Raw genomic sequence first — 25,458 nt, forward strand, 5'->3', positions numbered from 1 at the left:
TGCCATGACTTAGCAATTATGAATTGGGCTGCAATAAACATTCGGGTACAGACGTCTTTGGTATATTATGATTTTTGGTCTTCTGGGTAAATACCTAGTAAAGAAATTATACGATCAAATAGCAGGTCTATTTTTAGATCTCTATGTATTCTCCAAACATCCTTCCAAAGGGAACCTATTAGCGTGCATTCCCACCAGCAGTGTAGAAGTGTGCCCTTTTCTCCACATCCACGCCAACATCTTTGGTTTTGGGATTTTGTTATGTGGGCTACTATTACTGGGGTTAGGTGATATCTCAAAGTAGTTTTGATTTGCATTTCTCTGATGATTAAGGATGATGAGCTTTTTTTCATGTGTTTGTAGATCATGTGTCTGTCTTCTTTAGAGAAGTTTCTCTTCAAGTCCTTTGCCCATCCTGAGATGGGATCACTTGTTCGTTTCTTGCTAATATGTTTGAGTTCTCTGTGGATTCTGGTTATTGTACCTTTATTGGAGGTATAACGTGTAAATATTTTCTCCCATTCTGAGGTCTGTCTGCTTGCTTTACCTACTGTGTTCTTGGCTGTGCAGAAGCTTTTTAGTTTGACCAGGTCCCAGTAATGTATTTTTGATACTGCTTTAATTGCCTGGGGAGTCCTCCTCATAAAATATTCACCCAGGCTGATTCCTTCAGGAGTTTTCCCTGCACTTTCTTCAAGTATTTTTATAGTTTCATGTCTTAAGTTTAAATTTTTTATCCAGTGAGAGTCTATCTTAGCTAATGGTGAAAGATGCGGGTCCAGTTTCAGCCTTTTACAGATAGCCAGCCAGTTCACTCAGCACCATTTGTTAAATAGGGAATCTTTTCCCCACTGAATGTTTTTAATTGGCTTGTCAAAGATCAAATAATGGTAAGTAGCTGGATTTATCTCTTGCTGCTCTATTCTGTTCCAGACATCTACTTCTTTGTTTTTGTGCCAGTACCATGCTGTTTTGATCATTATCGATTTATAGTACAGTCTCAGGTCTGGTAGCGTGATTCCTCCTGCTGTATTTTTATTGCTCAGTAATGTTTTGGCTATTCGAGTTTTTTTCTGATTCCATATAAAACAAAGTATTATTTTTTCAAGATCTTTAAAATATGACAATGGAGCTACGATAGGAATTGCATTAAAATTATATATTGCTTTGGATAGTATAGACATTTTTAACAATGTTGATTCTTGGCCATGAGCATGGTATGTTTTTCCATTTGTTAACATCTTCAGCCATTTCTTTTCTTAAAGTTTCACAGTTCTATTTGTAGAGATCTTTCACGTCCTTTTTTAGGTATACTCCCAAATATTTCATCTTCTTTGGCACTACTGTGAAAGGAATAGAATCCTTGACTGTTTTTTTCGGCTTGGCTATTGTTGGTATATATAAGGGCTACAAATTTATGGGTGTTAATTTTGTAGCCTGAGACATTGCTGTATTCCTTGATCACTTCTAAAAGTTTTGTAGTAGAATCCCTAGTGTTTTCCAGATATACAATCATGTCATCCGCGAAAAGTGAAAGTTTGCTCTCTTCTGACCCTATGTGATACACTTGATCGCCTTTTCTTCCCTAATTGCAATGGCTAAAACTTCCAATACAATGTTAAAGAGAAATGCAGACAAGGGGCAACCTTGCCTGGTTCCTGATCTAAGTGGAAATGATTTCAATTTAACTCCATTCAATACGATATTGGCTGTGGGTTTGCTGTAGATGTCCTCAATTAGTTTAAGAAATGTCCCTTCTGTACCAATTTTCTTAAGTGTTCTGATCATGAAGAGATGCTGGATATTATCAAAAGCTTTCTCTGCATCATTTGAGAGAATCTGCCGCACCCTCGGCATCAAGCCGCAGCGAGGTGGCGCTGTCCGCGTTGTAAGACGCATGGGTAGGTGGTCTGTGCTCCTCGGAGCGAAGCCCCCAGCACCCCTAGTATGCGACAGCAGCGCAGAAGTTGCCTAGCATACTTTTTGTTGAACGTAATGACTCACGAGGTGCGGCATAAAAGCCTGAGGAATGCCTGTGAATGAAACCTGTCTGTTCAGTTGAATGCCTGATTGTCCTGAGAGACTAAGAATAAACATAATGACTTACTGATCCATAATTAAACATAGCAAAGAATGCCTGTGAAGACTCAATGTCTCCAGGGGGAACGATGTAAGAGCACGTTCCTATCATAAATGTCAGTGAATTGAGACAATGCATTGAGACAATGCAGGAACAGCAAACAAGATGTTCCATCTAGATATGTGCTTACACCACCCACACCCACCCACGACTTAAAACTTTCCACATACCTTTACATTTCATATATTTCCTAATACTATAATCACTTACATAACCCACACATATATGAAATCTTTTAATCACATTAGAAGTAAATAATTTGTGAATTATTACTAATACTAGTAGTTATAAAGAAAGAATTTTCACATTTTAAAACTTTAATCTTTGAAGCATTTACTTAGATAAGGGGTAGTGAAAGACACAACTGATAACCAATAACCTTTATTCCCCCTTGCGGGCAGAACCCCTTGCGGGCAAAACCCCTTGCGGGCAGGACATTGTTCAAGTGGGATGGTTGAATACTCACATCTACAAGGTTAGATAATAACTTGTAAGGCTCAGCAAGTTGTAAAAATACCTTTTGTAATTTGTAATGCTTTGTCAAAAATGTATAAATACCAATACAAAAATTCAGTAAAGTACAGCTGCTTTCTTCATCACTCGTGGTGTGTGGCAGTCTGTCATTTTATCCTGCGTCGACCTTTCAACCAACCTGTGCCGTTCGCCCTGAGCACCCTCGGACTGAGGCCCATCGACCGGCGGTCCGCGGCAAGAATCATATGGTCTGTATTTTTTTGTTTATGTGCTGAATTACATTTATAGATTTACGTATTTTGAACCAGCCTTGAGAGGCTGGGATAAATCCCACTTGGTCATGGTGTATACTTTTTTTGATGTGTTGTTGGATTCTGTTTGTTAGGGTCTTATTGAGTACTTTTCCATCAATATTCATTAGTGATATTGGTCTATAATTTTCTTTTCTTGTTAGGTCTTTCCCTGGTTTAGGGATCAAGGTGATGTTTGCTTCGTAGAATGTGCTGGGTAGTATTCTTTCTTTTTCTATGTTTTGGAAGAGGTTTAGTAATATAGGTACTAGTTCTTCTTTAAAGGTTTGGTAGAATTCTCACGTAAAGCCATCTGGTCCTGGGCTTTTCTTTTTTGGGAGATTTTGTATAGTTGATTCTGTTTCAGAACTTGATTTAGGCCTGTTCAACATTTCCACTTCATTCTGGCTAAGTCTTGGTAGGTGGCGTACTTCCAAGTATTGGTTGATTTCTTTCAGATTTTCATATTTCTGAGAGTAAATTTTCTTGTAATATTTGTTAAGGATTTTTTGAATTTCTGAGGGGTCTGTTGTTATTTCATCTTTACCATTTCTGATTGATGATTAATTTGTTCTTCTTTTTGTTTCTTAAAGTGAAAGCTGAGATCACTGATACTAACCCTTTACTTGCTAGAAAAAGTAATCATTTAAAACCATCAATTTTTTTCCAATCATAAGTATAGATATCTTTGAATCTGTTGTGTTTTGGATCTGTTTGTTTTGTTTTGGATCTGTTGTGTTTTGTCTAGAATTTTTCTAAGTATTTGTCATATTTATTTCCTCATCTATGTATTATTTAGAAATGCAAGTCTAAATATTGACAAAACATTCTCAACTTCTTTTCCTCTTGAAACTTCATTTTGCCTTCAGTTTTAAAGAGTATTTTATAAGTTTGTTATTCTAAATTGAGAATTTTATTTTCAGATCAGTTTGATTTTCCATGAGCATTTAAAATAATTTGTTCTATTATCTTTAGGCTTGCTTTTTCTGATATCTGTAATCATTCTTTGTTAATAAATACTATGTATATAATATATGAATGTCATATGTCTTTTTATTATTGATGGATCCCTCCTTTTTCACTGGTTTTCTACAGTTTGCATGTGAGGTATACTAGTATAGTTTTACTGGGATTTCCCTTCTGTTGGATTAATTGAGAATTTTTTTTATTAGTTTTTGAGAATTACTTTTTTTTTTTTTTTTTTTTTGCAGTTTTTTGGCCGGGGGTGAGTTTGAACCCGCCACCTCCAGCATATGGGGCCAGTGCCCTACTCCGTTGAGCCACAGAAGCCACCCTGAAAATTACTTTTTATTATTGCAGCAAATATTTTTCTAAGCCCCCCCCTTTCTGATTATAATTACAAATACAATAGACGCAAATATTGGCCGCAGTTATCTTCAGTTCTCTTTCTTTCATTCTTTTCATCTGTATCTGGAAGGTTTTTACTGATACTGTTTCAAGTTCAATGATCTTTTCTTCTGCAGTTTCTAAATTCTAATATTTAGTATTTTTCAGTGAAGGCTTTATCTCAGATTTTTTATTCAAAGTTTACAATGTTGTTTTACAAAAATAATATCTTCGTTTTCTCACTATATTCATTTTTTTTGTTAATTTTAAATATTTATAACAGCTGATTTACTGTGTTTGTCAATGACTTCCATCACCTGTGTCATTTCTGGGTCTGTTTCTATTCACTGACCTCTACTCTAGTTACGAAGCATGTTTTCTGATTTTTTTTATGACGCCAGTAATTTATATTAGATATGGACCATTGTGATGTTTACATTTTAAAATTCTGAATTTCATTGTTTTCTTTTAAAAATTGTTGGACTTTATTCTGGCAGGTGTTTAAGTTACTTCTTGAACAGATTGATCCTGTGAAGACTTCTTTAAGATACCTTTTTTTAGCGTGGGTTTGAGTGTCCTTTGCTGTAGCTGTGGCTAGTTGAATACTAATAAGACTTTTCCAGGATTTCTCCTAAATGGTCAACTATTCTGCCTGATTGGAACTTGCACACATCCCAGCACTGAGAGAGTGCTGACTTTGCCTAAGCTCATGGAGTGTTTTCTTATTTATAATCAGCTAAGTGTTTTTAGCAACAGGCTCAAGGTGACCTCTCTCCAGCCCTATGCAGGTCTCCCCTCCTTGCAACATGTTCCCCTCCAGGGCTCCACCTTTCTACATTCAATAAACCTCAATCCTTCTGAGTACCCACTTCTGTCTCTGCAACTCAGGGATGCCATTAGTTGCAGTTACCTTCAGTTCTATTTCTTTCATTTTTTTTTTTTTTTAGATTATTCCTTATTGCACTGGAGTTCAGAACATTCTGCTAAAAAGTAAGCTGAGGCAATAATTTTATTTTCTTCTTTCAGGGATTAGGACCTATGCTAAGTATTGTCCAATGTCTGAAAATAGTTGTTTCATATATTTTATCCAGGTTTTTTTTTTTTGATCTATGTATTACTTAGAAATGTGTGTGTGGTGGGGGAGTAGGGTGGGGACTCGTGTGTAATTCCAGTTATTCCATGGCCAGAAGGAGAACATTATTGTTTTTAATGTCAATGGTTTATAATTGAACTTTTAGGGTTAAATACAAACTATTTAGAATAAAATAACACTTTTGTGACCTGGCTCCAGTCTACCTCTTGCAGTTTTTGGCTGGGGCTGGATTGGAACCCACCACCTTCAGCATATGGGGCTGGCGCCCTACTCCTTTGATCCACAGGCGCCGCCCTCCTGTCTACCTCTTTAAACTCATACATTGTTGCTTTTTTATCAAATGTTTTGTTTCAGCCATCATGAATGAATTTTATCTTTCAAATGTGAACATTTTTTGTGCCTTCATACATTTGCACCTACATATTTTCAAAGAAACACCCTCCCACTGACTCCTCCTTTCCTGAACTGTGTTCATTTCTACTAACAAAATGTCATAATCTGTTATAACTATTTAATTTTGTATTTCTCACATTGAATTAAGAATTCTATGTGTGATCACAGGCACGTCCAACTACCTCTTCTGTAAGTATCTTCTTCTATAGTGTATATAATGGAAACTAGACATTCTTAGTGGTTCCTTACATCCCTAAAATTATAAGAACTTCAGATTAGACAAACATTAGTATATTTTCAAGGAGGCTATCTTAAACATTTGATTACAAATGTTTAAAAAGGTGAATACTTAAGCTCTGTATCTTTTGTTAAGGATTCAGCTTAGATTTATACTCTAAGCTGTTATAAAAAGGTGCTTAATTCTTGTAGATAAAATAATTATTTTTACATTTAGAAGAAGCCAATGTTATTTGATATTTGATAACTGCAAAGTGGGCAATAAAGTCTCTTCATATTTTACCTTCTATTTATAGGTTATCCTATTAGATGAAGGCTTTTGTGAAAGAGCAATTAAAACAAATTGCTCTTTATTATATTATATTATATTAAAACAAATAATAAACTAAATGAATGAAGACATGTAGATATACAGCTAAAGACACCAATGTGAGTGTAACAGCCTAGTGATTTCTCCTTTTTTTTCTTTTTATTATCAAATACCAATGAAGCAAAAAACAATAATTACATGTATACTTTCATACAAATTACATGAATACAGGGGCAGTTGGTTTTAAATCTTGATTTTAATTAATTTATTAACTCTTAACTTTTAAATGAAAGGCCATTAGCTCTTGGGATAAATGTCAATTCATAGCCACAGAGAAATAAATCCTAGTTAACACAAATAATATAATGATGCTAAAACCATTTTCCAGATATTAAGGGCTAACAGCAGTTTTTTCTTAATAAATTCAGAAAATGCACACAATGTTTTTGTGAGTGTAAAGAAGAGATAGTTTAAGACATGATATTAAGCGTGGAGTGGAGGAAGAAAAGGGGAAAAATGAGACAGAAGATTGAAAAGAAGAAGAAGAATGAGGAAAATAAGAAAGAGAGTTATATAAAGAGAGATTTGGAGAAAGAGATGGAGAAGAAAAAAAGAAAAGTGGCGACAGAGGTCTACAAGAAAGAGTGAAAGACAGGAAACAAACACACATGTAAAATTAAGGGGAGAGAAAAGGAAAATCTAAAAGCAAAAAGGAAATAGTATTAAAAGTAGACGAAGGACTTTTAAAATATTAACTAAGTACAATTTTACATATTTCTACCACGTCATTGAGAATTTATAGGAGGGTGGCATTTTCATCATAAAAATATTATATGTTCGTTATAAAGGATTATGAAGATACTAAGGTAGAAAAGCTCAACAACAAATCACCTGAAAGACTGTTAGACTAATTAAGAAATTTTAACATTCCCAATTTTCGCCTTCTTACTTTTCTTTCTTTTTCTATTTATTTTGCCATAAGGTCTTCTCCGTCTGTTTCTCCAGGTTGCAGTGGGGTTGAATCATCACAGCTTATAGCAACTTCACACTCCTGGACTCAAGCAACCTTTCTGCCTTGTTGTCACAAGTGCTGAGACTATAGGCTCCAACCACCGTGTTCAGCTAATTTTTCCATTTTTTGTAGAAAGGGGTTCTTCCTCTTGCTCAGCTACATCTGAGATCCTGGCCTCAAGCAATCCTCCCACCTCAGCTTCTAAAGTGATAAGATTACAGGTGTGAGCCACTGTACATAGTCTCTCTTTGCATTTTTGTATGCATTTCCTTTTTTTATCATTTCTTTTCTTTCTTTCTTTCTTTCTTTCTTTCTTTTTTTTTTTTTTTTGAGATAGAGTCTTACTATGCTGCCCTTGGTAGAGTGCTGTGGCGTCATAGCTGACAGCAACCTCCAACTCCTGGGCTTAAGCGGTTCTCTTGCCTCAGCCTCCCAAGTAGCTGGGATTTCAGGTGCTTGCCACACCACCTGGCTATTTGTTGTTGCAGTTGTCATTGTTGTTTTAGCTGAGGCCCAGGCCGGGTTCGAACCCGCCATTCTTGGTGTATGTGGCTGGCACCGTAACCACTGTGCTACAGGTTCTGAACCTATATACACTTTCAAATAGTTTGGTTCAAATGGCATAAAACTTTGGCCACTTCTTTGAAATATAGTTTAAAGATTTTAATTGACCTTTGTAATGATAGTTTTTATTTGAATCCTAGTTGGAAACTGACTGCACTCCTCAATGAGAATAATTTGATGAGATTTTATTGAAGAGAATTAAAGGTGTGGACAATGGGTAGAAGAGAATCCTAAGGGATGGTGCAGTCACCCAAGGCTTATGGCAGTTTTAGGCCTGAAGGATAAAGAAAGAGGCCTCCTTTCAGCCAAGGGTCACAGCCAATGTGTAGTGGTTCCACAGGGACAGAGCCAGTGGAAAGGTGACCCAAATCACTTTCCTCCCTCAACCCAGTTGCCTACAGAATTCTCTTGGGTTGAATCCAGTCATCAGCCACAGAGGAGTGAGGCCTAAGTCATCAATGCAAACTACGTCTGGGACAAAGAACATGCAAGAGAAGAACTGAGGTGGTTCTAGGACAACAAATAGAAGATACAGAGAGCACTGAGTAATCTCCCATTGATATTTATTTACAAATCAAGTTTATACATTTGTTATTTATAATGTGCTTTACTGTTATAAACAGCTTTGATATTATAGTCTTTACTTAGAATTATTTCCTCAGTACTCATAAACTAAAAAAAGGTAAACGTAGATACAAAAGATTTATCCTATAACTTGAAAAAAGTTATTTTTTCCAAAATATTAACTATAATTTATACTCTACCAGCATGTTAGAAGAGCCTCATTATATCCTCACTAGTAATGTAAAATTTATTATGTTATTCATTTGTTAGGACAAATCACATGACTGTATTCTACTCTGCCTTTTTTTGAAAAGTAGTAGGTCTAAAGTTTTCTGTATTTGTTAAATTATTTTCATTTTCTTTTTCTCCATTTTCTCCTCAAGTCCCATTCTAATTCATATGGCCCTAAAATAAATGATGACTATATACTTGCTTTTATTAACTCAAAGGTTTACTTGCTATTGGATATAAATTTTATTACCCTAAGTAATTGTCATTTGAAAAGAAAACTAAGCACATCAGTGGGGTTAATGGACTTTGTTTTTCTTGATCCTGAGGCATTGTAAATTGGCTTTTGAATGGGAAGTTCAGGAAGATTTCTCTTAAATGCAAATATTTATCATTTTCAACAGAAGTTACTAGAAAAAATTTGTGCTGTAACAGTTGCATAAAATTAAATTAACATTAGATTTAAAAATTTAAATTATCCATTGTTGATGATAAAATTTGTAATGTACCACAAATAATTACATCTTATGTGTTTTATATGTCATGAATATACCTTATTCTCACTAAAAATCCATTCGTTTAATTGCCTACGAGGAAATTGATCCTATGAGAGATTAACTAACTTGTCTTAAATCTCACAAAAGTATGTGATGGACCCATTCTATATAGATTTTTCTGTGGCATTCAATTATCTTTACATTTCATCAGCCATAGTGTCTATTATCATTATTTTGCTATTAGGATTAATATTGAATAGATTTAATGTGTTTTATCCATGTACCCAAAATATTTATACCCCTTAAATATTTTGAACTAACAAAACAAAACAAAACAAAATACTACTCCTAGGAGGAAAAAGATTTATACTGAAGCCAGAATTAAAAACAAAAAGACACTAAAATATGTGCTACACTATCTTCCAGCCACACAAATATGCAATACAAATTAAGTAATTTGTCTTTGTTTAGAGAAGGCATTAAGTTTCCACACGGCAGTGCTTTAGGGTATAAATGTTCTTTGTTTTGTCAAAATGGCATATGCCATTCAATATTAACATTTTTTTTTTTTTTAAATTGAGACAGAGTCTCACTATGTCACCCTGGGTAGAGTGCTGTGGCATCACAGCTCACAGCAACCTCAAACTCTTGGGCTTAAGTGATTCTCTTGCCTCAGCCTCCCAAGTAACTGGGACTACAGGTGCCTGCCACCATGCTCAGCTATTTTTTTGTTGCAGTTGTCATTGTTGTTTAGCTGGCCCAGGCCAGATTCGAACCCGCCACCTTCGGTGTTGTGTGGCTGGCACCCTGCCAACCGACAATATTAACTTTTTAAACTACATCTCTTCTGAATCAGGACATATATATATATAAGACTCCAACTTAAATATAAATATGTGATGCAAGAAATAAAAACACAATAAAAATGTTGCCATCATATTTAGTTAATTAGAAACTCTCTTCAGGAGTCAGCCTGCCTCCTTTTATTTCTGGATTTACTATTTATTATTATGATTCTGCCAAGTTATTTAACCTCTCTGTGCCCCAATTTTCTCATCTGTAAAAGGGTATCATTTAAATTAATTAAATGAGTCAATAAATATGATTCTCATTATTACAGCAGGTATGTTAAACCATTTTAATATAAGATCATTAATTAAGCAAATATAAAATAATGAAAGAAGGAGGCAAACATGGAAGAAAGAAAAGATGAAGGAAGGCAGAAAGCAATCTGATGATTCATTTTTAAGATTAGCTCAACAATATATTTACTTATCCGCTCTACTGTAAGTTCTTAGACACAAAATTATCTTTACAATGTAGCCTTAGCCTCTGTCACACTGCCTGTTAAAATAAGTGCTCAATAAGCAAAGGAAAGTTGAAAAATACATGAACAGTTAAATATATAAATAAAAGATAAAAATAGAAGACCCTGGATATTTGGAATAAACAGTATGAAATAAAATGTTTTTCATAATTTTCCCAAATGACCACAAAATGCATTATTCTAGAGGAATAACTTATACAAGGCCCAGAGAAGATTGAATTAGAACACGTTCATTCAGCCAGTAGACTGAAACGTATCTGCTTAGCAATCACTCCTCATTTGCTTTAGGTACAACAGAAACCCATTTTAAGAGGTATAATATTTGACCCCAGTTGTAACATGGCTCATACCAAGAGCTTTATTTTTTCTCTTATATACATAAAGTCAAGTTGATATTGTCTGCATAGCTTTCCCCTTGTTGGGAACGCCTTTGAAGGTTCTATAAAGTGCGATGCTCAGAATAAACATTGTAATGCTTAAAATCAATTCCAGCCACACATGTTCTGAATTGTCTCCTTGTATACTCACTTGTTGGATTGTCTGTGCTGTGTAGGCTGACCACTGGGACTCTGGGACCTGGAGATTAAAAAAAGATATATATATATATATATATATATATATATATATATATACACACACACACACACACGCAAACATTTAAAAATATATCTAAGTAATAATTATTAGAAAGATTATAAAATAATGTTCTTTTTATTCAAATGGAAACATTACATGGTTAAAACATAAATCAGAAACCAGATTACTAGATTTCATTTTTATCTATTGGTATTTTACTAAGAAAAGTAAGGACTTGTGGAGAAAGAAACTATTTGCAGAGATGTTAAGATGCCGCCTCCCCGCAAATGCCCTGCACTTCTCCATTTCTATGTTTATGACCAATCCTATGAGCTTTACTGTGTATCTCTAGTCTTTTATTAGATTGTCAGCAATAGTCAGAAAGCTGATTTACAACCCTTTACCCCATCCACTGATCTAAGATTAAATTCTATTTAGCACTCAGCCAAGATTGGAAGAATGAATGCATAATTGGAATGCTTCATTGCAAAATAAATAAAACTTTGGGCTAATTATATTATCAATTAAAAAACACATTAACAAAAATCTCCAATTATGTAAAATTTACTAGTTAATTTGTTGCCAAAAGATGCTATCTTGAAACTTCACTCCTCTAAGGAACCCAACTGAAAGTCTAATGTTTTTCTTGCAGAGAGATAATCTCTGAATACTACCAGAAACTCTATGCCCAGAAATTTGACAATGTGAAGGAAATGGATAAATATTTGGAATCACACCCTCTCCCTAGACTCAGCCAGGAAGAAATAGAGCTCCTGAACAGACCAATTTCAAGCACTGAGATCAAAGAAACAATAAAAAATCTTCCAACCAAAAAATGCCCTGGTCCAGATGGCTTCACTCCAGAATTCTATCAAACCTTCAAGGAAGAGCTTATTTCTGTACTGAAGAAATTATTCCAAAAAATTGAGGAAGAAGGAATCTTCCCCAACACATTTTATAAAGCAAACATCACCCTGATACCAAAACCAGGAAAAGACCTAAACGAAAGGAGAATTTCAGACCAATCTCACTCATGAATATAGATGCAAAAATCCTCAACAAAATCCTAGCCAATAGATTACAGCTTATCATCAAAAAAGTCATTCATCATGATCAAGTAGGCTTAATCCCAGGGATGCAAGGCTGGTTTAACATACGCAAGTCTGTAAACGTTATCCACCATATTAACAGAGGCAAAAATAAAGATCACATGATCCTCTCAATAGATGCAGAAAAAGCATTTGATAAAATCCAGCATCCTTTTCTAACTAGAACACTGAAGAGTATAGGCATAGGTGGCACATTTCTAAAACTGATTGAAGCTATCTATGACAAACCCACAGCCAATATTTTACTGAATGGAGTAAAACTAAAAGCTTTTCCTCTTAGAACTGGAACCAGACAAGATTGTCCTCTGTCACTTTTACTATTCAACATAGTGCTGGAAGTTCTAGCCAATACAATTAGGCAAGACAAGGAAATAAAGGGAATCCGAATGGGAGCAGAGGAGGTCAAACTCTCCCTCTTTGCTGATGACATGATCTTATACTTAGAGAACCCCAAAGACTCAACCACAAGACTCCTAGAAGTCATCAAAAAATACAGTAATGTTTCAGGATATAAAACCAATGTCCACAAGTCAGTAGCCTTTGTATACACCAATAACAGTCAAGATGAGAAGCTAATTAAGGACACAACTCCCTTCACCATAGTTTCAAAGAAAATGAAATACCTAGGAATATACCTAACGAAGGAGGTGAAGGACCTCTATAAAGAAAACTATGAAATCCTCAGAAAGGAAATAGCAGAGCATATTAACAAATGGAAGAACATACCATGCTCATGGACAGGAAGAATCAACATTGTTAAAATTTCTATACTTCCCAAAGCAATCTACCTATTCAATGCCATTCCTATCAAAATACTAACATCGTACTTTCAAGATTTGGAAAAAATGATTCTGCGTTTTGTATGGAACCGGAAAAAACCCTGTATAGCTAAGGCAGTTCTTAGTAATAAAAATAAAGCTGGGGGCATCAGCATACCAGATTTTAGTCTGTACTACAAAGCCATAGTGCTCAAGACAGCATGGTACTGGCACAAAAACAGAGACATAGACATTTGGAATCGAATTGAAAACCAAGAAATGAAACTAACATCTTACAACCACCTAATCTTTGATAAACCAAACAAGAACACACCTTGGGGGAAAGACTCCCTATTCAATAACTGGTGTTGGGAGAACTGGATGTCTACATGTAAAAGACTGAAACTGGACCCACACCTTTCCCCACTCACAAAAATTGATTCAAGATGGATAAAGGACTTAAATTTAAGGCATGAAACAATAAAAATCCTTAAAGAAAGCATAGGAAAAACACTGGAAAATATTGGCCTGGGGAAAGACTTCATGAAGAAGACGGCCATGGTAATTGCAACAACAACAAAAATAAACAAATGGGACTTCATTAAACTGAAAAGCTTCTGTACAGCTAAGGAGACAATAACCAAAGCAAAGAGACAACCTACACAATGGGAAAGGATATTTGCATATTTTCAATCAGACAAAAGCTTGATAACTAGGATCTATAGAGAACTCAAATCAATCCACATGAAAAAAGCCAACAATCCCATATATCAATGGGCAAGAGACATGAATAGAACTTTCCCTAAAGATGACAGATGAATGGCTAACAAACATATGAAAAAATTTTCATCATCTCTATATATTGGAGAAATGCACATCAAAACAACCCTGAGATATCATCTAACCCCAGTGAGAATGGCCCACATCACAAAATCTCAAAACTGCATATGCTGGCGTGGATGTGGAGAGAAGGGAACACTTTTACACTGCTGGGGGGACTGCAAACTAGTACAACCTTTCTGGAAGGAAGTATGGAGAAACCTCAAAGCACTCAACCTAGACCTCCCATTTGATCCTGCAATCCCATTACTGGGCATCTACCCAGAAGGAAAGAAATCCTTTTATCATAAGGAAACTTGTACTAGACTGTTTATTGCAGCTCAATTTACAATTGCAAAAATGTGGAAACAGCCTAAATGCCCACCAACCCAGGAATGGATTAACAAGCTGTGGTATATGTATACCATGGAATACTATTCAGCCATAAAAAAAAAATGGAGACTTTACATCCTTTGTATTAACCTGGATGGAAGTGGAAGACATTATTCTTAGTAAAGCATCACAAGAATGGAGAAGCATGAATCCTATGTACTCAATTTTGATATGAGGACAGTTAATGACAATTAATGTTATGGGGGGGGAAGCAGAAAGAGGGACAGAGGTACGGGTATGGGGCCTTGGTGTGTGTCATACTTTATGGGGGCAAGACATGATTGCAAGAGGGACTTTACCTAACAATTGCAATCAGTGTAACCTGGCTTATTGTACCCTCAATGAATCCCCAACAATAAAAAAAAAAAAAAGAAAAGAAAGTCTAATGTTTTTCTTCTTAGGGTGATTAAACTAGTACTTCTTTTATTGATTACTTTATTTCATATATCAAGAGAAAATGTAACTTGAAGAATAGAGCGTTGCCATATTACTTCTTTTGTCTTAAAAAGGACAGGCTATGATACCAGTTGATGTAGTAGCACTTAATTCATCCCATTACATAAATTTCATTTCATTTCTGGGAAATACAGTATCATATTAAATGGAAAACAATTTCTATAACTATATCTAAGAGACACTGTACAACCCTGTAAGACTACAGCATATTGCTACAAGATAGAAAAAGTAATAGTGTTGAATGCAATTGCTCAGACTGACAAGGCTGGAGCCGGGAATTCAATTTCCATTGATCCCAAATCTCTTACCAACCAAGCTACTGTTTTAATAAGAAGACTACTGATTTTTCCTAAAGATTATATAAATTAGTTTATTTTTGTGGCATGGCTCAGGTAATAAAATATATTTATTCACCTTGAAATGCTTATGTTCAAATAAGGATCATGTGTACATGTTGACTTACTATCCATTTTTATTTCTAAATGCAATATAAAACTCATATCTTAGTAACTCCATAATGTCTAACTTTTAACAAAAATTTATAAATTAGGAATATCAAATAATACAGCTAGAGTAATAATTGCTCATAGTACTAATTAGATACTGATCTAATTGACTAAATATAATAGGTTCCATTAAAAGTCATATAGGATTATCTGGCAGTCTACCCAGATTCTAAAATAAAAAAAGAAGAAGAAGTTGTAAATTACTTATAAACTTACCTTCACAGATTAATAAGAAATGTTGATTCATGGGACTAAAACTGGCATCAAAATATGTACATTGTTCTTTCATAAAATTACATGAAATGCATTGGCGATTCAATAATCCTTCAGTAGAAGCACTGGGGAAAGAAAAAGAAAGTTAGATATGCCAAGATTCCAGGCACTTGAATGTGTGGCATCCATATTTAAATATGAGATAAACAGACGGGTTATGTCAGTGCTTGCTTAGAAGTTCCTTATAAATTAGGACTCACCATACACATGCAAAATCTATCTCCATCATTAAAACATACACATTTTTCTTCTCTATAATAAAATTAATGTTATGTATACTTGTATGCATATGTGATCATAATATGTACATATGTATGTATATGTAGCTTATAAATAAACTAATTTCCATGGGACTTAATATCGCTTGTTGTTTGCATTTTCTTTAAGGTATTTCTCTGTAAAGCCCTTAAAGGGATTTTCCCACAAAAATTGGGATTATGTAACCATCAATAAATATTAGTTAAAAGAGGAATAAATGTTTTCACCATTCAAATAAAAATCAAAATTATAATTTCCTAAATTAAACATTCTAAATATTAGAATTTGGCATCTGTATTAAAGTTTTCTACCACATAGTTGCATTCATTATTTTTTTTTTTTTTTTTTTTTGGCCGCTGGGTTTGAACCCACCACCTCCGGCATATGGGACTGGCACCCTACCCGCTGAGCCACAGGCGCCACCCGCATTCATTATTTTTAATTATGTAAAGTTAATTTTATCTTATAATACATACAATAATAATGAACACACATTGAAATATTGAGGTAAAGAGAAATGGGATCATCATTTTTTTTTGTTTTTTAGAGACAGAGTCTCACTTTGTCACCTAGGGTAGAGGGCTGTGGTGTCACAGCTCACAGCAACCTCCAAATCCTAGGCTAAACGATTCTCTTGCCTCAGCCTGCCGAGTAGCTGGTACTACAGATGCCTACCACAACACCCAGCTATTTTTTGTTGCAGTTTGGCCAGGGTGGGTTTGAACCTGCCACCCTCAATATATGGGGCCGGCGCCCTACTCACTGAGCCACAGGTGCTGCCTGGGATCATTATCTTTATTTTGCAATAATGAAGCCTAAAGTCAGAGGGGTTGAGATATTTGCCTAATTTCATATCAAATTATTTTATAAATAGATCCGCAGGCAAAATTACCTAGGCCAGTAAATAAAAACAGTGCTGAGGATGTATGAAAAAACTTTATTGGACAAAAGGTTTTCAATTTCATTTTGGAACAAAACATGATTTTGACAATAAATTTATAAATGAATAATTGTTATGTTGATTTCAACATGCCGGCATGGGGATGGGAACAGGGGTGTTTAGGCAGAAACCAGAAGCACCAGATGCAGCTGAGGTGAAACATTAAGCATAGCTCACAAAATCACAATTTCATGTTCAAAATACTGTGGGCTTGATTATAATCCCCTGTTTCCCTTTAATAGTCAAAGCAAGTAAAAAATACTAGACATTTAAATACATTAACTAGTTTACTCTTATAACTTTTAAAATAATCATACAATTTTTTCTCTCTTTAAAATTGTGGTAAAATGTATACAACCTAACATTTTCCATTTTAACCCTTTTTAAGGTTACAATTCAGTTTCATTAATTATATTACCATTATTGTACAGCCATCAATGCAGAGAGGCCTCGAAATCCTCCCAGTTGTGCACGGCTATTAACATTCTAAGATTTAAAATCTTTTGTTCTCTACTCTTCCATAAAGCATTCAGATCCAAGTTTCCTGGGTATTTAAGCTATTATTTTCTCATTATTTAGATTATAAGATTGTTGAAATAAAGAAAAGCAAATCTGAGACACAAAGGTAGTAGCACTGAGCACGGTAACTGTTCCGGTTCTGCAGGGGTCTAACGCCATACATTGTCAACCAGTGATCAATTTAATATCCTCGGCAAGACATTGCGTTTCCTGTGTCATATACTAACATTATCTTACCATCAGGCCGAGCGGCATTTGATGAGCTATATAAGGGGCAATTTATGGCTACTACGTTTTCTTTATGATCCAGGTGGCTACACTGGTATAGGTCAGAGATATTTTGACTGTTCTGCCTCAATCACGAGACAGATAAGATATTCACACAAATCTAAGGAGTCACTGTGATTCAAGTCACATTTTAGACCAGCGGTTCTCAACCTGTGGGTCACGACCCCTTTGGGGATCAAATGACCCTTTCACGGGGGTCACCAAAGACCATCAGAAAACACATATTTCCAATGGTCTTAGGAACCCAGACACTGCTCCTCTATCTGAAAATAATTTTATGGTTGGGGGTCATCACAACATGAGGAACTAAATTAAAGGGTCGTGACATTAGGAAGATTGAGAACCACTGTTTTAGACTAATAAGGGGAGGAAAAATTGAGGCAGGTGCATTTGCTGAACTTGATTAAGCCTAACATTCGGACACTGTCACTTTTCCTTAAGAGTTTTACAAAATGGGAGTTTGGTCAAGTATTTGTTTGTTTTTTGTTTTTGGCCAGGGCTAGGTTTGAACCCGCCACCTCCGGCATATGGGACCGGCGCCCTACTCCTTGAGCCATAGGCATCGCCCTTGGTCAAGTACTGATCAACTATTTCCACATCTCTAAAGTATTGTTAATGGCTAACAATTTCAATCGTTAATGTATGTTTCAAAAAAGATAAGCTTCAGGTCACTAAAAAGGCAAAGTGACCATTACTTCAATCAAGACCTTTAAACCAAAATTTGACTAAGTATCTCTAAATAAACAGCTTCCTTTTCCCTGGAAGTCATTAGAATTGAGAACATGGGTTTCAAAAGGTTCAAGAGCATAAAGTAAGAAAATAAAAATGATATCTTGAGAGGGGTGATAAAAGCAGAGGCTTGGTACAGGTGAAAGCAAATTGTACATAAATAAGTATGTGGGTGAATTAGAAGAAGTTAGAGTACTTTAAACATGCATTTTTCACTCTCAAAGGAAAGTCTAGAATTTGGTAAGAATCAGTGGTGACACTTCTTCAAACATGATGAATTCCCACTGAGAATATGCCATGGCAGTATTGGCACTTTAAGAATGGACCTGTGAAATGGAAATCAGAGCGTGTATATAAAGTCTAGGCTTAATAGGTTTCTTACTAGCCAAGAATAAAAGTCCTTCTTGTTAGGTCCTGGTGAAAACTCTTCGAGTGAGGAGAAATTTTAATACTAAATAGGTATGATCTTAATTAAGCCCTTTGAATGAATATAGCTTTGCATGTGGGATAATTGGGCAGAAGCAAGTATTCCCCATGCATTGATTTATTTTAGTGAGCAATGAACAAAGGATGCTACCTCCTAAACCACCTCATTGGATTTTATGAACTACATGACAAAAAAGGAAGCTTCCACTGATACACTTGACTAAGTGTTCACAACGTCATTATGCTGTCCGTGAATAAATTTCACATGTGCCACATTAAGGCACTGAAAATTCAGAAAGAGTCTTAGGATAATAAGAAGCCACAGGGAATCATATGTAAATGCCTCTGGCGTGGTGGGGCTGCAAGAAGCAAACCACAAAAGGAAGGAAATTTTGAAACTGCAATGGAAAGTGAAAAGAAGACTGAGGAGGGGAGAATGGTCTCCACCAAGCTCTGGTCCTCCCAAGGGACTGGACCAAGAGCGTGGGGCTTTTTCATATGGACTTGGCTCTCCCCTAGCTATGTTGAAGCATCACAAGAATGGAGAAGCATGACTCCTATGTACTCAATTTTGATATGAGGACAATTAATGACAATTAAGGTTATGGGGGGAGGAAAAGCAGGAGGAGGGATGGGGGGGCTTGGTGTGTGTCACACTTTATGGGGGCAAGACATGATTGCAAGAGGGACTTTACCTAACAATTGCAATCAGTGTAACCTGGCTTATTGTACCCTCAATGAATCCCCAACAATAAAAAAAAGAAAAGAAATGATGCATCCGATTTTTCCATCCCTTCACTATGTTGTGCAGATGGCCGTTGAGAAGCTGAGCTGGGTGGGCGATCCTGGCTCACCACTCACCTGTACAGCTGCCTTCCTCTGGGCGAGGACTCGGTGCTTAGAAAGTAACTGTCCAGGAAAGAAAACACCACAACCGTCAGACATGGATCTATTTTGCTACGCTGAGTTTTCACTTGAATTTTCAAAACTGTCAAGAAACAGGCAAGAGCTGCTTTGTTATTCAACTATAAAGCTAGGATCCATTTGGTAATTTTTTTTTTTTTTAACCTAAGATCACCCCTTTTCATAATCTCTCTCTCAATCTCTCTGAGTGTGTGTGTGGTACGTGCATCTGTGTTAAGATGTTTCCATGTGAAGTGTCAAGGTTTTCTTTAAAAAAAACTTACTCTTTTTATAGCTGGCTTGTTTTGACTAGGGCTATGGTAAGTGAAACATATTTCTAGTAGAAAAAATAGTATTTGACAACCCTGACTTTAAGCCTGACTAGAGAACCGAAGACACTCACATTTTCTGAGTAGTTTCATCGTATGCCAAGATCTTTATCACTTCCCAGTTTCCTGATGTCAGATGCCGCACGGTAATTTGCTCACTTTTACTCTGCAAAGAAATAGAAAATATTGATTTCCTTTTTATTTAAACAGCATCTCTCTGGTAAACACGGAAGTGCCAACTGCCTGTGCCACTTGTAATTCTTCAATTCTCAGCTACTGTTTGGTTTTCTGACTAAATCCAAACAAATTTTTCAAGATTAAAAGTATTTTCCCATATAAGCAAATCACCCAATGAAAATTATATTATAATCTAAATATATAGTTTAACTAAAGTTTATGTAACTTTCCCAAATAATTTAATTTCATATGTGTGTATAAATACAGGGTGCCCAACTATTTAAAATGGTTGACTGTTTATTTTAAATTCCAAAATAACTTTATGGACACCCTCTATATACATAATTTTATGTATTATGTGTTTTTAAGTAGAATAACTATCAAAGTTTGGCTATGCCTGGAGTTGTCATCTCTTTAGCCTCTTTTGAAGCAAAACTGTCATTCTATCTTTTTCGTTTTCTATAAAATTTACACTTTTTAAGACTCTTGATCCTTATACAGTGGTCTTATACAAAATATTGAGCATTTAGGGTTTATCTGCTTGTTTTCTTATTATTTAACTCAAGGAAAACATTTTTTTGGAAAAAATATTGTATGGGTGATAATTTTACCTTGTTATTAAAAGTGAGGTGTCTTTCTCCATGAACTTTTCACTCAGTAGTTTTAGAATCTCTCATGACCTTTCCCTGATTAAATTATCATTTCAAAGTGATTTTTAATCCATGGTAAAGTGAATTCTATAAAGAATTTATCCTAATTTTCTTCTTCCCACGTACGTGTTTTTGTTCCATCCCTCCTCCTCCTATTTCTATTGACTAGAGAACTATTAAATGTGACACGAGACTTCCATTACTGTTGTCGTTCTTCATGGTGCTAAAAGAACACCGAAATCTGGTTAGGTGTTCAAATCCACCTCTATTCTTTAGAAAAAAGAAACAACAATAATGCTGGTTTTGCACAATAAGATGATCTGGGATCATTTTACTTCCTCTGTCTCAGACCTGTGAGTGTACATACTCCAGTGAGCTCAGCTATTCCCACTGCACTGTGTTATTTAGATACCAGGACCTGGGGTTGGGTCTGCTCTCTGCTATTATGGTTTTAGTTCTAGACTTTTTTAGAAGAGACAGGTGCATTTATAGATAGATAATGTAGGTAGCTAGGTAGATAGATACTCAGATTTCCATATCTATCTCTGTGGATGTGTTTGTTTATGTGTGTGAATGTAGTAATATGTTCAATTAAATTTATACCAGTTTGATTTATATTTAGGTAGAGTTGCTTCCCTGGGTATTTCAATTAAGGCTTTGATATCCTCATTCTTTTCACTGAATTTCTTTTAGGACTGTGACTTGTCCATCTTTTCACCTGTCACTCTTCTTTGGGGGTCACTTGGTGGTACAGACAATAATTCTGTCTTCTCTGGAAATTCATATGTTGAACCCCACATAATGGTATTTGGAGGTGGGACCTTGGAAAGTAATTAGGTCATAAGAGTGGATCTCTCATCACAGAATTAGTTCCCTTAGCGTAAGAGAAAAGCGAGAGATGACAGAGCAAGAACTCCACCATCTCAAGTCACCAAGTGGGCTCTCGCTAGGAATCTAATTTGCTGCCACCTTGATCAGGGACTTTTCAGCCTCCAGAACGGTGAGAAACAAATGTTGGCTGTTTCAGCCACCTGGACTTTGATATTTGTCAGGGCAACCCACGCTTACTAAGACACCTGCACTGAAGACCACTGCTGTGCCCAAGATTAGACCTCTTTTCAAAGGCAGCCCCCACTTAAGGACAGTTTTGTCAACATCAAGATATAAAAATTTAGTGCTCTTGCCCTGATTTGGGACTACTCCACAGGGCCAGGCCAGGCCAAGCCTGAACTCTCTAACATCAGCAGAGGACTTTATTCAGAGGGCATTCCACCTCCAATACTTCTCCTTAATGTTGCTTCTCGCCCCTCCTTTCAAAAGTTGCCATCCTCTGAAACAATTGTCCTGCAGGCTCACCTTCAGTTCACAGCTTGCAAACTGTGGCCAACCCACTTTGGATGGCCATCATGGCTCAATTTCATTTTGCCTTTTCCTTAGAAATTAAAAATACATACCTTAAAATACTTTTATAACTGCAAACAGTTATTTAGTGATTTAATTCATCCTGGACAATTATTTTATAGTAATTGGCTTTGTAGTTACTTTTCCTGGAGAAGTATTTTCATCTACTGAGAAATTTGTATTCCTACTTTCAGTTTTCCTCATATAGGAACTTTGTGTTTCTATTGACAGTCCTATTTGGCTCTTTATAAATATCCTGGGTTTTCCAGAAGGTACGGACATAAGGGTGCTGACGGATTGGGGGGCTCACTAGCTTTCTCTTACTAGTACCCTGAAGGGTGCTTCTGAGGTGGCACTGTTTGGAGTAGATGAGTGTATTCTAATATCCCATAAACTTTTGTTTTTGCTGCAGGGCTGTTAATTGCTATCACTACTTTACATCTTTCCCTTACTTCCAATATTACCAGATGTCACCCTTCTCAAGTTTTTTCTCTCTCTTTGATGGTAATTTTAAAAACTGCCAACTCCAGTTTTGTGCATCTTCAGACTACCCCACTTTGGTTCCTCATCTCAGTGTTAATTTTAAAGGGAAGGCTACTAAGGTTCCATTTCGATTATGCTGTGTTAACAAAACTTTAGAGTTACCTTCATTAGCTTAAAGAAATTCCTTTTATTCCTAATTCCTAAGGTTTTTGAATATTTATTTTATAAACTTCAATGGAACCTGTGTCTGCATCTATTATGGTGATTATCATCGCTTTTCCCATAAAGATGTAAATGCAGTGAAATCTACAGATTTTTAAACTTCAGCAAGTTCAGCATTTCCCTGTGAAAAATAATAGTTGTCTTTTTAATGTATTAAAAATTCAATCTGCTAATGTTTGTTTGAGGATTTTTTAACTTTCTCTTACTGACTTAGTGTGCTTTGGATGCAAGATGATAATAACTATGTCATAAAATATGGTTAACAATATGACATCTTTTTCTATTCTCAGAATGTATTTCTGTAAAATTGGAACTAAATGTCCCTTGAATAGTTGTATAACCTACCCTTAAAATCCACTTGTGCCTGATATTAAATATATATGTATATATTTTTTTAAATGCTGACATAGTTTTCTTAATACAATGGGACAATTTATGATATTTCCTTCCCAAATCAGACTTGATTTTTTTCTAGAATTCACCAACAATTCCTAAATTTTCAAATTTGTTGACATAAAATTATTCATAATATTCTTTCACTATTTTAAAATCTATAGTTTTCTCATCTTTTCATATCTTGTGCTTTGTGACTTCCCCCATTTTAATTAACTTTGATAGGTATCTGTTTATCTTTGCTTTCCAGCTTGCTAATTTTTACTCTTTTGCTCATTTCCTTCCTTCTACATTTGAATTTCTTCTTTTCTTTTTCTAAATTCTCACATACACACACACACACATAAAACTAATACTATATAAGTTTAATTAAATTTTACTATAAATTTTCCCATTATTATCATTTATCTGTATCCCATATGTTGGAATATATAGTATTTTCATTTAGTTCTAAGTATTTGCTGATTTCATCTTGAATCCATGAATAATATAGAAATTTTATTTTATTTCCAGATATACAGCTTATTAAAAGTTGTGATTTTCTTTTTGCTGACTCATAATCTAATTACATAGTATTCAGAGAATGTAATCTATTAGCTAAGTAATACTTCCAATGCATTTTTGGTATAAATATAGCTAAAATATACTTCCATGTGGAAGTTTTATTTTAATATCTACTTTCTTTTTTTTTTTTTTTCTTTTGAGAGAGTGTCTTATTATGTCACCCTCAGTAGAGTGCTGTGGCTTCACAGTTCACAGCAACCTCAAACTGTTGGGCTTAAGCGATTCCCTTATCTCACCCTCCCAAGTAACTGGGACTATAGGCACCCTCCATAATACCCGGCTATTTTTTTATTGCAGTTGTCATTGTGGTTTAGCAGGCCCAGGCTGGGATCAAACCCACCAGCCTTAGTGTATGTGGCCGGCGCCCTAACCACTCTACTATGGGTGCTGAGCCTTAATATGTACTTTCCACACGACTGAAACCAGAAACTGAAGAAGATTTCTAGATTATGTAGAGGTGGTATTAGAATCTCCCTTCAAAAATTAGGTCTTATTGATATGCATCTGCATTTCAACATTTTCCTACATAGTCTATATCTTGTTGTTGAAGGGAGTTCTCTAGACTTCTAGCTGTTTAAGAACATGTCACTTTTTATAGCAATTTCTTTGAATAGCGTCTGATGCATTACTGTATTTACAAGTACTTTTTGACTAAATGTGTATGTGCAAAGATGAGGCCCAATGTGTGAGATGTGAGACCTGCACGACCCAAAGGCTGGCCTGAGTTCTAAAACCCGACCAAACATGTCTCCTCTGGACAGTCGCTAGCTCCCCTTACTCATCTCCAGGCCCTGCTTTGAATGAGCCAAGGAGGACAGGAAGCTAGACTTTCAAGGTTTTAGCACATCTTTGGCACCAATGTTGAGATGGGGAAAAAAATCTCAAAAAATAAAAAAAGTGGCTAGATTCAGTGGCTCATGTCTGTAGTCCTAACACTTTGGGAGTCTGATGCGGAGGATCACTTGGGGGCAGGAATTCAAGACCAGTCTGAACAACATAGCAAGACTTCATCTCTAGAAAAAAATAGGAAAAGTATCCCAGGCATGGTGGTGCATGCCTGTAGTCCTATCTATTCAGAAAGCTGAGGCAGGCAGCCTGAACCTCAAAGTTTGAGGCTGCAGTGAGCTGCGATGATGCCACTCTCCTCTTGCCCAGGCAACAGAGCCAGACCTTGTGAAAGAGAGAAAGAAAAGAGAGATAGAGAGAGAGAGTCTTTGCTAAATACTTATAAATAATTGGAGACACCTTTTGTTCACAGATTTCTCAGTTAAATTACTTTACCTATGTAAGGAATTTTGGGGTGTGTGTGTGTGTTTTAAGAACACAAGTGTTTCTGGAGTAAGGTGGTCATGAGGAAAATACAGTGTTTTGTGGGTTGTTTGAACACAGTGTACAAAAAGTGAAAGTCAAATTATATGCTGTATACTTCAACGATCTATTGGGTCCAAAATGTATTAGGCTTTTAAGAGTAAAACCAAAATACCTCATGTTGGAAGCCATAATAACAACCGCATAATCTTTGCATTTTATTTTAAATTTTTCTAATTGTTCACTTGCTTTTTCTCTCCTAGGGCAAATACAGGCTAGAGAATAAACCTCACTCACATATAATAGCTTGCACTGAGTTTCAGTAATATAGCATAGCAGCATATCAGAGCAGTGATAAGGTTAATTTTGATCTAGGCTCAAGGTAAACAATCCCAATTCCCATCAGAACATGGTAGAATACGGTCATATCTGGGTCAATAATAAATATTAAAGGGCTTAACTAGATTTCACAGTGGGTTGTCAGTATTTCAGTTAGATCAAA

The 25,458-nt window shown here is 35.6% G+C and overlaps 1 protein-coding gene across 2 annotated transcripts in view; it reads right to left on the bottom strand.

Annotated features, from left to right (window-relative positions):
- The window catches only part of DPP10 (dipeptidyl peptidase like 10), a 752,684-nt gene that overhangs the window by 54,632 nt on the left and 672,594 nt on the right, over positions 1–25,458 (bottom strand). For both annotated transcript variants that reach the window (XM_053597757.1, XM_053597758.1), the window contains exons 14-17: positions 19,833–19,924; positions 19,388–19,435; positions 15,310–15,431; positions 11,005–11,052 (exon numbers count right to left, since the gene is read on the bottom strand). In XM_053597757.1, the coding sequence (XP_053453732.1) occupies positions 11,005–11,052; positions 15,310–15,431; positions 19,388–19,435; positions 19,833–19,924 (310 nt within the window). The remainder of the gene's footprint in view (positions 1–11,004; positions 11,053–15,309; positions 15,432–19,387; positions 19,436–19,832; positions 19,925–25,458) is intronic.

Source organism: Nycticebus coucang, chromosome 7 (assembly GCF_027406575.1).
Source record: "Nycticebus coucang isolate mNycCou1 chromosome 7, mNycCou1.pri, whole genome shotgun sequence".
NCBI classification, from domain to species: Eukaryota; Metazoa; Chordata; class Mammalia; order Primates; family Lorisidae; genus Nycticebus; species Nycticebus coucang.